This window comes from Episyrphus balteatus, chromosome 3, assembly GCF_945859705.1.
Source record: "Episyrphus balteatus chromosome 3, idEpiBalt1.1, whole genome shotgun sequence".
Classification (NCBI taxonomy): Eukaryota; Metazoa; Arthropoda; class Insecta; order Diptera; family Syrphidae; genus Episyrphus; species Episyrphus balteatus.
In genome coordinates this window covers 7,972,759-7,986,727 of record NC_079136.1, presented here as the reverse complement: position 1 = coordinate 7,986,727, position 13,969 = coordinate 7,972,759, and the positions used below count along the sequence as shown (strand labels likewise).

The 13,969-nt window shown below is 33.2% G+C and overlaps 2 protein-coding genes across 3 annotated transcripts; one reads left to right on the top strand and one right to left on the bottom strand.

Moving 5' to 3' along the window:
• Positions 1-2,945: 2,945 nt before the first annotated feature.
• LOC129913882 (abscission/NoCut checkpoint regulator) lies at positions 2,946-5,419 on the bottom strand. The gene is made up of 4 exons (XM_055992846.1): positions 5,242-5,419; positions 4,948-5,165; positions 3,340-3,844; positions 2,946-3,279 (listed from the first exon to the last, which is right to left on the bottom strand). The coding sequence occupies exons 1-4, from the start codon at positions 5,287-5,289 to the stop codon at positions 2,989-2,991; spliced, it is 1,062 nt and encodes a 353-aa protein (XP_055848821.1). The 5' UTR covers positions 5,290-5,419; the 3' UTR covers positions 2,946-2,988.
• A 1,700-nt stretch (positions 5,420-7,119) lies between these two features.
• On the top strand, positions 7,120-13,874 carry LOC129913877 (BTB/POZ domain-containing protein KCTD3). Of its 2 annotated transcripts, XM_055992839.1 has the most exons (6): positions 7,120-7,311; positions 7,429-8,666; positions 8,732-8,851; positions 10,680-10,700; positions 12,692-12,831; positions 12,894-13,874. In XM_055992839.1, exons 1-6 carry the CDS (start codon positions 7,256-7,258, stop codon positions 13,548-13,550), a joined length of 2,232 nt encoding a protein of 743 aa, XP_055848814.1. In that variant the 5' UTR covers positions 7,120-7,255; the 3' UTR covers positions 13,551-13,874. The 2 variants fall into 2 exon arrangements, with proteins under 2 accessions (XP_055848814.1, XP_055848815.1); XM_055992840.1 differs by lacking the exon at positions 10,680-10,700.
• The last annotated feature ends 95 nt before the right edge of the window (positions 13,875-13,969 follow it).

Genomic DNA, 13,969 nt, shown 5'->3' with positions numbered 1-13,969 from the left:
ACTTCGTCTATGGTTTAATCATATGCCCAAAACGCAGAACGAGTGTCTAAAAGCAGCTAGAGAATTTCTTACGATAGCAAAGTGCAATAGATTGCACCCATATTTAAACTCAGTCGACAGATGGACTTCCACTTTTCGTCGACGGCATTGTCAAAATGGGTTTATGGGCTTCTCTAATTTGGTTGGATTCACCCTCTCCCAATTTGACACTAGCCCTGTTCCATTGGGAGGTGGCAAAGTACTACTAGTAGTTTACTAGCGATTTTCAATGGAATGCACTTTCAACGAATTCAATACAAATCGTATCTACTCGGGAAGAAGAGCATGAGTAGATGATAGTACTAGATTAACCAAAACATCTACTAGTAGTAAACTACCACCTCCAATGGAACAGGGCTACTAACTACATATACTAACTTACATATAGTAAGTTTTAAAATACTTTTTTTTTAATGATTAATTCAATCACAAGACTTAAACTTAACTCAACTGGTACTACAACTTCTATATTAAAAACTGTCTCAAATTAAGAACTCTCTTCTGAGTACTATTTATAAAATTATTTCTTTTGTGTAACTTATGAGTTATGACTAAGAAGTCTAAACCATAATGTTGTTGATCGTGAGAGGATGATTTCATGATAATCTTATCGAGATTCTTGTTAAGTTTAATAAGATCCTCAAACGTGCTTAATAGGCTTTTTGGCGTTTGGGGCCAATAAAGCTCCTTAACTTACATTCTGGTTTTTGGCCGTTTTTCAATCCCCGATTTGGCAGTCAAAAGTTTCCTCACCGGTTGAATTTGTTTTATTATTTGCATCAAAGGTATCCACAATTGTGATATTCGCATTCGAAAACATGTTCTTTTCTTTCAACTCCACGTCCACGAGAAGAGCTTTTAGGGATTTTATTTTACTTTGCTTTCTATTAAGCTTTCGGTTCTTAACCTTTAACATACAATAAATCAGTCATCGTTATTTTTCATCATTTAATTAATTTTCTAACCCTTAACATATTTTCTTTTTTTTTATTTAAATCTTTATAGAAAGCTAATTTTGTTTTTAATGTCCTAGGACTTGCATCGTCTATTTGGAACCGTTTTTGTTTTTTTCCAGGTTGGGAACTGCAAGAGTGTTTAAGAATTTCACTGGCACACATTACCCTTCATTGGGAACGTTTCTGGTTGGAGTAATTTCACGATTAGATGGAACGTTAAGTCCTGAACAGGATGGTTCTTCGAGATCACTGAATAATAAAAAGATTTTAGTTAAGAGAATGCCTGTATTCCTGAAATAGCATGCACAAAATTACTTTTCCACAATGGAATGTGTTTCTTCAGTAAGCGGATCTGTTACAGCAACGTTTGTTGTTGCAACCCCAACAACAGGTTCCTCTTCTCTCGGCTCAGCTTCCAAGTTTTCACTCACTCACACAAACTTTGCTTACGCTCTTCGTTCTAGCATCTTAGGAAAAATACTAGGAATCGAATTGGGTTTCAGCTGTTTCTTAGGCCCATAATTTAATAAGCAACTTTCTTCAAAGTGCATGTCGCAAAATACGAACCTTTTGGACACAGTATTAATGTCGATATATTGTTCATTTAAGGACATAATTTCCTTAATCCACTCATCATTTACCACCACAAAATAAACTACATAAAAATTTGTACAAATCTACTGTTTTTTTGTATGAAAAACTACTTGTGTAACGATGGAGGCCGAAGTTGTCGGTTTGAGTTGCAACCAAGTATGGAGCACTTCATTATTAAACTAATTTTTGGATAACTATAAAATTGTTTAAATTTTTTTGAAATTCTTTGAACCATGCTTCATTGTATATATATTTCTATAGTACTATCAATCCATGAAAATACTTTAGCGACATCTTTTGGTAGATCTGCATTTCAATTTCCTGCATAAGGTTCAAATATAAAATAAACTAGCGATCCCACCGGTGGCCACGCAAAACAGAAAATTCTACTTCATGAGAGTACTATAGGAATAAATATACAATGCATGCTTTTTTGAATCCTTTTGTAGATAATTGACCGCCAAAAAGAATAAACAAAATCAGATGAAGAAAAATCCCTTCAAAAATATGTCCCCGAAGGAAACGTCAAAAATATATTCCTTGATCCTCGATAGGCGGGTACTTGGAGCTAGAGTCGTTTGGTATTTGGTTGAACCATTTTTATTATGTACCTAGCAATCCATACATATATGTATGTATAATTGGGCTTATCACGAATTCCATTCATATCGGAAATTTGTTACAATTCCCGAAAAAAAACAATCACGGAATCCGTTCGTTAATTAAAATTTCATACAAATCGTTACAAAGATCGTATTTTGTGATTGTTTTTTCTTGAACCGTAGAAATTTTCCGAAAGGAATGGAATTCGTGATAAAGGTCGAGTACCTCCATAATTATTAGGTATGATTTTTACTACTACTAGCTAAGACGAATGGCATTTCACATGTAATGTAAAGAGTTATATTTTTGCGAAATGAAATTCGAGTGTCAAGTTATTATTAATTGAAAAAAAAACGGAGTATTCGACCCTGTCAAGGTATCCGTCGTAGCGGAAAATTCTCCGATTTCATACTTAGAGGTCTACTTCCAAAAAGTTAAAACTCCCCGATTTGTATAAAATCGGAAAAATTTCCTCGACGGATATCTCGATGGGGCCGATTAGACCCACCTGGCAATCCTTCGGGAATGAATTTAATTTTATAAAAAACGTTTTTTGGAGCTTCTCAACAGAAAAGTTGCAGAAACCCTTGCAAAAATGATTTTTTTTTTAAATATTAAACCAGGAAGTTAAATTGGCGTCGAATGCGAATTTGGTGACTCAAAGCCTTGACGTATTTTGTTTCGACTTTTTTTTATTAATATAATCCACAGAAATGGATGTTCATTTTAATTGCTTAAGCCCCAATCCATATTTTAAATAAATTATAACAAAGAATAAATATAAATACAACTAAGATTAAAAGTGATCTTCTTTAAATGTTGGTGGCTTGCTGAATGGCTGAGTTATATGGCCACGCCATTCTTCATCATCTTGATGACACTCTTTAAAACAATCTTTACAAAATAAATCACCATCACAGCTTTGACATCGTAATGCAGCATCTTCATTGCATATTGTACACCAAGGAAGTTCTTCAGTAGCTTCTCTTGTTGCAGCAGATTGGCTGGGTTGTGCTTGGTCTTCTTCTGTTAAAAGTAGATCACTGCCAGTATTTGCTGTTGTAGGTAATCGAACTTCATCGACATACTGGAATAAATAAAACTAAATTACTTTAAAATAATTATTAGGAAAAAAAGTAAGACCTACTCGTTGAATTATGTTCTTGAGTAGTGTTTCATCGTCTTCTTCGTTGTCACTTGGAGTATTTGTATCGGGCGAAGGTTTTTTACTCGTTTCAGAAATTTCTGAATCCCTCAACGCCGCCAAACGTCTTTCAATATCTGATATAGGATCACTATTTGCTCCTTCTCCATGAGAATCAATATCTTTTTCTTCAACAAACTGTTTAAGAAGATCATTTATCTTCTCCTGTTCAGTTCGTTGATCCGTCGAAAGAAGAATATCTTTCTTCGAATACTCTTTCGGCTTGAATCCTTGAAGATTACATAAACGCAAACGAAGATTTTCCTCATTTAAAGGATCATTGGTGCCGTCTCCTTTGAGTCCTTTGAGTCTTCTTTGTATTTCTAAATCTAAGTTTTCAGTTATTTCATCAGAGTCTATATTTAGATTTGACGAAGAAGACGATGCGGCGGTGCTAGTTGAAGAAATAGGCTCGAGAATAGGTCCTAATGAGATTATGGGATCAGTTCTATAACAAAGAAGGAGGTTAACAAACAATAAAGAAAAAGAGGGAAATCATTGACTGATGTTGCATTTGAAATAAATTTTACTATTTCGTGGGCTATAGGTCTTTCTTGTTATTTCAAATTCTTAGTAAGTACCAGTTGGGTCGTCTCATTAATTGTAATTCCAAACAAGCCTTAATAGTCTTTTGAATAGACCCTTGAACAAATTCGTTCAACAGTTTTTATTGCTGAATATGATTCCTTGGCATAAAAGAATACTCCAGCCAAAAATGCTACTAAATCCATTGGTGCATTTCTGAGAAAACGGAAACACTGGTCGGTTTTCAGTTTTTGTGATATAACTCGAAAACCAAGCCTAACTTTGAAATGGTTCAAAGACACTTTTAAAAGCAAATTACATTTTCTGTGAAGTTAAGATGGTTGAAAAATTTTAAAAATAATTTTTGACTTAAATTCCAACCTAAAATCAATGAAAAATAAAGTTAAAAAATTAAGGATTTTATTTTTTTTTTACTAAATCAAGGGCATTTCGTGTATGTAGGCGTTACGTCCAAACTTTGTGCTAATAAAATAAACTAGAGGTAAAATCCTTTGATAATATGCAATTTTTAATTTTTTTGTCAAGAAACGACTGAAATGTACCTTTTCAAAAATTAGCACTTTTTCTATATTTTTGACTTTTTTAGTTGAGGGCAAGTTTTTAAAATTCGATAAAAACCGTAATAATAGTAGAGTAAAACCTTTGGAAAAAAATACTCAATTTGCCAAGTAAATAGGTACAACTAAGAATTAGTTAATTTTTAAATATTTTTGTTTTTTTGGGTACCTACTAAGTTTAAAGCTGAATCTCGTTTGCAATTTTGGTACTTTTGACTTCTTTTGTTTTAAGTTATTTCTATCACATCCGGTACAATGTAAAAACCCTGAGGCAAAGACTGGAATCTTTGTACCTATTTCTTTTCTTTTTTTTCTATTACTAAGTTATTTTTTGAAAAAAAAAACCGTAGTTAAGAATTGAGTTTAACCTTTGATTTAGATCATTATATAAAAATATGGTCACCGAAATAGTAAAATAGGATTAAAATAGTAAATAAGGAATAATTACATTTGAAATATTTCATTAGGTTCAATTTTGGTTTGTTTTGATTTGGCATTGAGATTTCCAAAGTTCGCTGCAGGCTCAGTGTTTGTTGTTGCTGCATAATGTAGTGTCTCATAGCATCGCAAGCATACTTTTTGTTTTTGATTATTCCGACGAGGAACTTCAATTTCTTTTTTAAGACACTTTAGGCAAAAGGAATATCCACAGTTGGCACAGCCTGACTGTTAATTAAATAAAGTTTTGTTTTTAAGCAAAAGCAAACAAAATAGGAATTTGTTGTATTATCTTTTTGTCTACCTCTTTGCAGAATAATCCATATTTTCGTGTACATGCATAACAAGACATTTTCGTATGGTAAATGCAATTAATTTTTTATATCACTTTTTACAAGAAAATAAAGTAATTTATTTATTATTTTTTTAAAGAAAAATGCAAAAATAAATTTTCTGATAAGATTTTGACCTTGATGACAGTTGGCTCAGATGTCAAAATTTTGTTTGAGATGTGTTTGTGTCAACTATTTAAATGGATTTCAATACACTGAAAAAAAATACTTAAGGCTTGGCCACACCGGAGGGTACGCGGTAGCGGTACGGGTAGCGTTAACGATATTTGTACTAAAAAAAATTCCACACCTGAACGTTGATGTGTCAGTTTGGAATTTTGTTCATACAAGTACCCTCACCGCTACCCGTACCGCTACCGCATACCCTCCAGTGTGGCCAAGCCTTTAATTGTAGTCCAGTCTTTAAAAAATTATTAATTAAAAATAACATCATTGCTACGCGTTCTATAGCCTGTTTTCACTTCATGCAAAATGTGATAAGGTTCAAATTAATTTTTCTTCTATGCGATTTGTCATTCGAAATGAAATGAGATAATTTGCGAAATTATCTAATTTTGGCTCTAGTTAAACAGGCTATAAAAAAACGAGTTGAAATGTGTTAAAATTTCCCAATCAGTTGTTTGATGCAAATAAAAGTTTAGTTTTTGATGGAAGAAAATTTCATAATGAAATGCTGGAGTATGATAAAATAGTGGTATTGGATGGGTTTTTAATAGTTTTTTTTTCATATTTATCACTTTACCAGGGGCCAATTCCGTAAGAGTGAGTTTTTCTTTACCTTATTCGCAATATAAAATTTACACATTTTTTTTTTCGTGTAAACAGAAAAATTCACACTTGCAGAATTGAGTCCCAGGTTTACCCAGAGTTTACACCGTTGCATGAAAGCCCTAGTAAAAATTACATCTATACGAACCATCAGCCAACAAATAAAGGTATAACTACAAAGGCCACTTTTTGCAAAAAGTCAAAATTTTCAAACTAATTTTGTAACAGTTTTTCCAACCACAAAATTAAAAATAATGATGCAGAAAGCTTATTTTTTGCTTTTAAAAACAATTTTTGTAGTTTTTTTTCCAAAAATAAATAGCACTAAAAAGAAATAAAAAATTTTTACTTTTGTACATTTCCCACTTTTTCTCTTTTTAGGTCATTGTATAGTTAAGGCTTAAAAATAGAAATCTAGTGCTAACATCTATGCAATGCCTTAACTCCATTATGCCGACTTTTTACGAGTTGTTTTTAGCCGCACGTCTAAAGTCGAAAAGGATTCTTCTATTGGGATTGTCACCTGTCGATTAACGACGAAAAGATTCGCACCGCACTGCAAAAATCGACGGCGACTTACGTTCACACGAGTTAACTAACGCTGAAAATCTTCGCCGCAAGACACAAATCGATTCGTGAAATATCGGCATTAAAGCCAGTTGTACAAACATGGTTTAGCCTTGATTCATGAATTTAAATTGCTGATTTCAGTGGATTAGCCCTGGTTTAACTTTGGTTCAAGCGTGGATCTCAGACCAGTGCAAAAACGAACAAACACCTAAAAAAAAACACTGGAAATGTCGTCTGCAGGTGGTTTAAATCTGACATATTTTCAATTACACCACTGTATTCAGGGGTTAAACCAACTTTTCACTGCGCGTCAAAATTCAATCCATTAAAAACTAGAAGTATTTACAAATGCTATTCATAATACGCTCATGTAGCCGCTGAGTTATTAAAAAAATATATATTTAAAAACAAACAAACCTTTTTGGTTCCATTTTCCCATCTCTACTCGTTATTTATTCTCCCAGAAATCAAAATTGACAAACAAAATTTTTCATTTCAACGACGTCAACAAAAAAAAAAAAAGAAAAGAAAAAGAAATTTCTTCATCGAATTAAAAATTAATAAAAAAATTAAATTTTTCACTGTTTTCCCAAATTAATATAATCCGCCCCGGATATTATTATAACAATGTCGTACTTTTCTCACGGAAGTGAAATAATAAATTTAAATGTTGGTGGACAAAGGTAAGTACACATAAATATTTATATCTACTTTTTATTGCAAAATAGAAAGGATATGGATTTCCTTTTTGTTGAAACAATCTTCTGATTAAAGTTTTATTAAATTGTTACAAAAAACAGATTTTCTACGTCACGACAAACCTTGACATGGATTCCAGACACATTCTTCACTGCACTTTTAAGTGGCCGCATCTCGAGCCTGCGTGATGAAAATGGGGCTATTTTCATAGACCGCGATCCATTTCTCTTTTCTGTTATTCTTAATTACCTTCGCACCAAAGACATCGACATTAGCAAATGTGATGTCCGAGCTTTGAGACATGAATCCGAATATTATGGCATTACACCATTAATTAAACGATTAATGCTCTGCGAGGACCTCACCCATTCCTCGTGTGGTGATATTCTATTTTACGGTCTACTTCCTCCACCGACTCTGCCACCAAATGATATCCCATTGAATTCAGCTTCGTCGACAACATCGAATAATTCGACTTCATCGTCATGTGGCCAAAGCGGCGGCGGCGGTGGAGTAGTAGAACCGCCTGCTGCTTGTTCGACAAATGCCCAAGCTGCCCAATCTGCAGCTGGGCCAGCTGCAAATGCACGACCCGGATCAATGGTTCGTGTGCCCGAACTGTCTAGTTCGGCAAGTGCGAGTGGAAGTAGTAGACACTCGACACATTCAAGGAACTCGTCGTGGGACCTTCGTCTCGCCGGAAGACAAGACAGTCGAACTTGGTCCTCGAATCCGGGGCATTCAAGAACTGCCTCACTCGATCTAATGCGACATTCTCGAAACTCGTCAGCTGACTTGAATAAACTGATTAAAAATGATGTCAGTTTGGTTTTCAGTCCGACTTTGACATCCAACTGGGTAGATCCTTTGCGAGTGCAAATTATAAAAGCCCATCACAATTGGATTTCAGTTGCATATGCTCATTTTGTTACATGTTATCGATTAAAAGACTCTACCGGTTGGCAATTGGTCTTTACATCGCCACACATAGACTCGACAATCGAACGGATTGCAATGGATTCAAAAGTTAATTTCTCGTGTGCTGATCAGGTTCCAAGTAAAATGATTGCCATATCATATGGCAGTCAAATAAGACTTTGGAATGTCCAAGAGGATGGCAATAAGACTGATATTGGAACATTCAACTTGAATGTTCGTGTGGAATATTTCTTTTTTATTGGAAGTCAATTGGTTGCGCTGTCGTCATCGGGGAAAATTGGTGTATGGCATGCAATGACTCAACATTGGCAAATACAAGATTTAGTTCCAATATTATCGTTTGATAGTGCTGGATCGTTTTTATTGCTTGGATGTAATAATGGATCAATTTATTATATAGGTAATGATTTGTTGAATTTTATAGTTTTGCTTTAAATGTTAGTTTTGTATTTTTTTTAATTTCAGATATGCAAAAGTTTCCTCTGCGCATGAAAGATAATGATTTACTTGTAACGGAATTGTATAAGGATCCAGCATCGGATCCAATTACAGCTATTTCTGTGTATTTGACTTTAAAAACTGCAAGTAAGTTTATAAATAGATTTGATAATTTAAGATCAACTGATTTATTTAGAATTAAGAATTCTTGAAGCTCTAACTCTTCCAGATGATGCCATTTATACTTGTGTTTCTATGATTATTTTCATGGCGAACCTAATTCTCTTTCCTAGTCTGCTACAAAATGAAAATTTGTCGTAGCTGATTCTGAACTTAATTTGTGGGAAAGTTGAATTTATTTATTAAACTGCTCAGGGCCTGAAATCTTTTACACCGTGGAGTTTCTCTTAAACAGCAATTTAAAATAAAAGAGACTCAAGTCCATTTCCCTCTATATTAGATGCTTTACTTATTAAGGGTGACAACCGGCCTTAAGGCGGCACTACAACCCATTTGAATTTGGGCCTCCACCAACAAGCTTTTTCAGCCTGCTCTTTACTTAGGCAGCTGTTTTCAATTTCGCACCCTAGGTTGATTGAGTTCCCCTTTGAAGTGGAACGCAACCTTAGACGAGGACTTTTTATCCGCCTTCGTCATATTCCATGACTATGCACCATAGCAGGACTGGGTTCGAAAGAAGGCTTTGTCAGGTAATTGCATTCTTAAACCAAAGCGATAAAACAAGAGCGCCACTGACTGACATCACGCTGTGTTTTTCCGATTTTGTCAATCTTTATCATATGCAGGCAGATGGGCCAACTTTTGAAAAAAAAAGTTCTGTATTATTCTTTCAAGGATGATGTAAAAGAAAAGTTAGGTGTTTTAAGGTCTTATAAATTAAGACAAATTGCCATTAATAATGAGAAATCAGTCAAATTTTATTAAGCGCTAAGTTTTTCTTTTTCTTAAAGAAAATGGAAAGAATTAATTCTTAACACATGAAGCTTTTTTTAAAGTTTTTTATGTTTCTAAAACAGAGTTCCTCAAATTTGTGTATAATGCACACATTTTAAATGGATTTGACCCGTTTTTATATGACTTCTATCCCTCTTAACTTCTCAATTCTCATTCACTTATGCATATTTCTTTTTGATTATTTTGCATATATGTATGTGCTTCTCAACCTAGTGTTTTGTTATTCTTCGGTAATTTAATATACCTTCTAATGGAGACCTTTGTTATTACGGATGGTAATTATTCTTTTTTCTTACTCCATAGCATACTAACGTAAAACCTTCTAATGTTCATGCAATAATTTTATATTGTTCTGTTTCGTCGATCCTTGTCAGATTTTTTTTTACTAAGACCAAACACTTTAGCTTCACTGAGCGTGGCCAACTATCCTTTTATATAATAACATTTTTAAAAAACATTGCAGACGTTTTCCATTGAAGCTGATTTTTGCCACTGATTGTTCTCATTCCTTGGCAATAGAGGGACATTTAAAGTGTCGGAATTAAACGTGTGCATTGGATAACTTGCCTGGAATATCTAAATTCCATGTTAACGCAAAAAATTTGCTCTGTAAACCATAATTTACAAATACTTTTGTTAATTTTTAGTAATAGTTTTTTAATGTTTGCCGTATAAAGTCTAACTTAAGTATTCAGTTCCATGTTTGCAAAGTTGTAGATTTTGTTAACTTCTCACATCCTCCGTCTAGTTATATTGCGTTTCCGCATTATTCGAATCCGTTCTTTCAGCCACGGTATTCTGGAATTTTACTAGTGAATTTTGAAGTTGTGTGCTTGACTGCTCTACAAGTTTTTCATGTATAAAAAGAACCCGCTTATCAAAATGCAGTAACAAGATTGTTTTGAAACTTTTATTTAACTCAATAATTTTGTTCAACTCTCCTAAACTTAATTGTTTTATTTATTTAAAATTGTTCAAATTTATTAATGGAAAATGCCAGCAACGGAAAGGGAACTAGAAGGTAATATAAAATTAAAAAACAAAATTATTAATTTTTATTCTTGTTCTTGAGTTCGATTTTTTTTTTTTAATTTTTTTTTGTTTTTCGAAGCAATTTTTTTTTAAATCTACAAACCTAAATCGATATGCAAAAAAGCTATTAACTAGTTATTGCATTATGTTAATAAAAAACAAAGCATAATTGTGCAATAATACCATCACAATGTAAGGTTATTCTTGCAAATGTAACTTCACATGCGTTGCTTTATAAGGATCATAAAAAATACGATCTTTGTCATCTGGTTACTTTTAAGACCACCCATAGTAAAACATACAGCAGAGATTGATAATTAAATTTATTGCTGAGCAATACAATTTATTTTTTTTTAAGCTTGAAAGAATATAATTTCTGTTTGTGGTGAAAAAATTTTTTACAAAATGCTTGAACACAGCTTTTATAATCATAAAAAATCATCTGCGTGTATCATAGGAAATTGATCATATATTTTTATTTATTTATTTTGCTTTTCTTATTTAAAATTCATTTAGTTCCTAGTGAGTTCCTTTGAATTTTTTAAACTTCTCATGAATTTTTCTCAAACTTGACTTTTTAAATGGTGTTTATTGATTTTTCTGTTCGAGACCACCAAAATTTTTATCTCTAAGATCGAGTTTTCTCACTTGAAATGAAACTTTAGGCACTGTTCTTTTTTTTTGCGCATAGTCTTTCAGTACAAAAAGATAACTAAAAAAAACATCTGAGACTGATTACAAATGATTAAGTTTTCTCAATTTGTTATGGAAATCTTAATAACCCTGTTACAATTGCATTATAAAAGTAGTTATAACCTAAACAGATGGATCGATTAACAGTTTTTAGAATTAATTGTTTTGGACCAAAAATAACGGTACCTTTGGAAAAGTTTAAATTTCTCAAAAACGTCTGCATCGATTTTGTAAAAAAATTCAAATGTTAGTTTTAGACTAACGGAGCTGATTGCCGTCTTATTTGAATAAAATCTCCGTCGGCGCAATTTTTAGAGTAATGCCTGTCGTACACCTAGCGTTCAACGCATTCAACGAATTAATTAAAAAGTATACGTATAGTGGCGTCGTTTTTTTATAATTAATTTGTTAAATTCGCGTTGAGTGCGTTGAACGCTAAGTGTACGACGGGCATAAGGTGGATCTGGGTGGTCAAGCAGTTATTACCGTTGTACATGATAGATACGGTACGTTGTTCCGTCGTTAAGACAACCACTGTGGTTTAAGGCGGAACATTATGGAAAAATGTGGGTCTCTCATTATTAAATCAGTCCGATTACTATATCTCGCTGTTTATGGCGCGGTTCCTGCCTATTACTGTATTTAAATTAAAAAGTCAGTAAAAAAATACGAGAATGTAATAGATGAATAAAACATAGAAATCTACATTAAAAAAAAAACTTAAAATTAAAAAAAAAATGCAGAAAATGGTACTTGTTGACCCATTCTTTATTATCTATGGCAAAAAAAACATCATTTATGATTTAACTCCTTAGTATTTGCAGACAAAGAATTAATTCAAGCATTTTGCATAAGGTTACGATATGTAAATATGCAAAAACTAATTCTTTAAAGCATTGCTCAAACCATTTTTCATGTTACATTGAAGCACTTTACTACTATTGCAATTCGCTTTTTATTTTTGAGATAGTTCTATAAAAAAAAAATGCAAGCAATCGGATGACTCAAAAGCTAAACAAAACTGGTCATTGATATTATCAACTCCAAACAAAAATTTTTTTTAAAAATCATCGCTTTATATTGTGCCTTCCTAAACTTACCCGGTGCTGGCATATTTCATATGATTATTTTGTCTAGAAGAAATTGTTTTCTTATTTTTTTTTTTCTTTGTGTATATAAGTTTTTTTTTTGTGCAAAAAAGTTTTGGTCTTTTTGGTTAAGATTATTTATGAAATTTAAAATAACAAAAAAAATTACATTAAACAAAAAAAAAAACATAACTTCCAGGTCTAAGTGGAAACTGGATAGAAATTGCTTATGGAACAAAATCAGGTTCTGTGCGAGTAATCGTACAACATCCCGAAACTGTTGGCCACGGTCCACAGCTCTTTCAAACTTTTAGCGTACATCAAAGTCCAGTGACAAAAGTAAGGCTCTCATGATCCAGTTTAGTAGGAAATACTTAATTTGAAATATTTCACACTGACAGGTCACTCTTTCGGAAAAATACCTAATATCTGTATGCAGTGAATATAATCACGTTCGAACATGGGGCGTACCTCGTTTCCGTGGTATGCTCTCTACACAACCTGGCTCAACACCCAAAGCGTCATTTAAGATAGTTTCTTTGGAGGCAACCGACACTAACTACGCCTATTCAGCTGGAAATGATTTTGGGCCATTTGGCGGGAAATACGATAAACCTATTTTCGTACAGAAAGTTGTCCCAGAAACCGATCAACTGTATGTGCGTTATGCTTCAGATGGCGAACGTGTGTGTGTTATTAAATCGGTTGATGGTTCCACCATAACGTCATTTTGCGTTCATGAATTCGAAGGTCCATCTAGAATGGGATCACGTTTTATCCTAACTGGCCATTGCAATGGAGCAATTCAGATGTGGGATCTAACTACAGGTCTATCATTAGATTCGAAGGAAGATGGGCATAAAAATAAAAATGCAGGTGGTCCGGATATGGTGGAATTGCTGCGATTACTCGATCAGTGTGATATAAGTACCAGTCACAGTTCAACGCCCTGCATGTCACCATGTTTGCCTACCGTATCGAATGCCACAATTGCCAGACTTAAAGCCAGCAACGTTGCCCTGCTAAATCAATCTCAGCACCAAAGCAACAGTGACTGATTGTCACTATTGAAACACTGCGTGCGGATGTGCAAATGAATGATGAGACTTTGTTTTGTATTTTTATTTTTGGACTGAAATTTTAAAAATAAAACGAAAAATAGTGAGGAAAATGTTACTACTAGAGATCGACAGAGAGACAGCGGAAAGTTGTGGTGATATGCAGAAATCACCACGGAAATATTTGTTATCAAACTTTTTAGAAATATTTTTTTTACAACTATATTAAATAAATTATATATATTTACTTTAGGAAAATTGAATCTGTGAAAAGAATGCTATATAATAAAAAAAATTTAATTAGTTTTAACCGTTTTAAACAAAGTGAGTTTTAGTTTAATTTTTGTTTACTTAGCGATGTTAATTGTTCATCTCTTATGGATAAGATAGAACAATGGAGTTACTTTCTCATAGAATAA

Bases quoted from the DNA above. Each gene is read 5' to 3' on its own strand.
- LOC129913882 (XM_055992846.1), bottom strand. From the start codon at position 5,289: ATGTCTTGTTATGCATGTACACGAAAATATGGATTATTCTGCAAAGAG. The intron at 3,845-4,947 runs GTAATTATTCCT...TCTTTGTTATAG, and splicing joins CCTAATGAAATATTTCAAAT to AACTGATCCCATAATCTCAT. The intron at 3,280-3,339 runs GTAGGTCTTACT...TATTTATTCCAG, and splicing joins TCAAGAACATAATTCAACGA to TATGTCGATGAAGTTCGATT.
- LOC129913877 (XM_055992839.1), top strand. From the start codon at position 7,256: ATGTCGTACTTTTCTCACGGAAGTGAAATAATAAATTTAAATGTTGGT. The intron at 10,701-12,691 runs GTAATATAAAAT...CATAACTTCCAG, and splicing joins AACGGAAAGGGAACTAGAAG to GTCTAAGTGGAAACTGGATA. The intron at 12,832-12,893 runs GTAAGGCTCTCA...TCACACTGACAG, and splicing joins ATCAAAGTCCAGTGACAAAA to GTCACTCTTTCGGAAAAATA.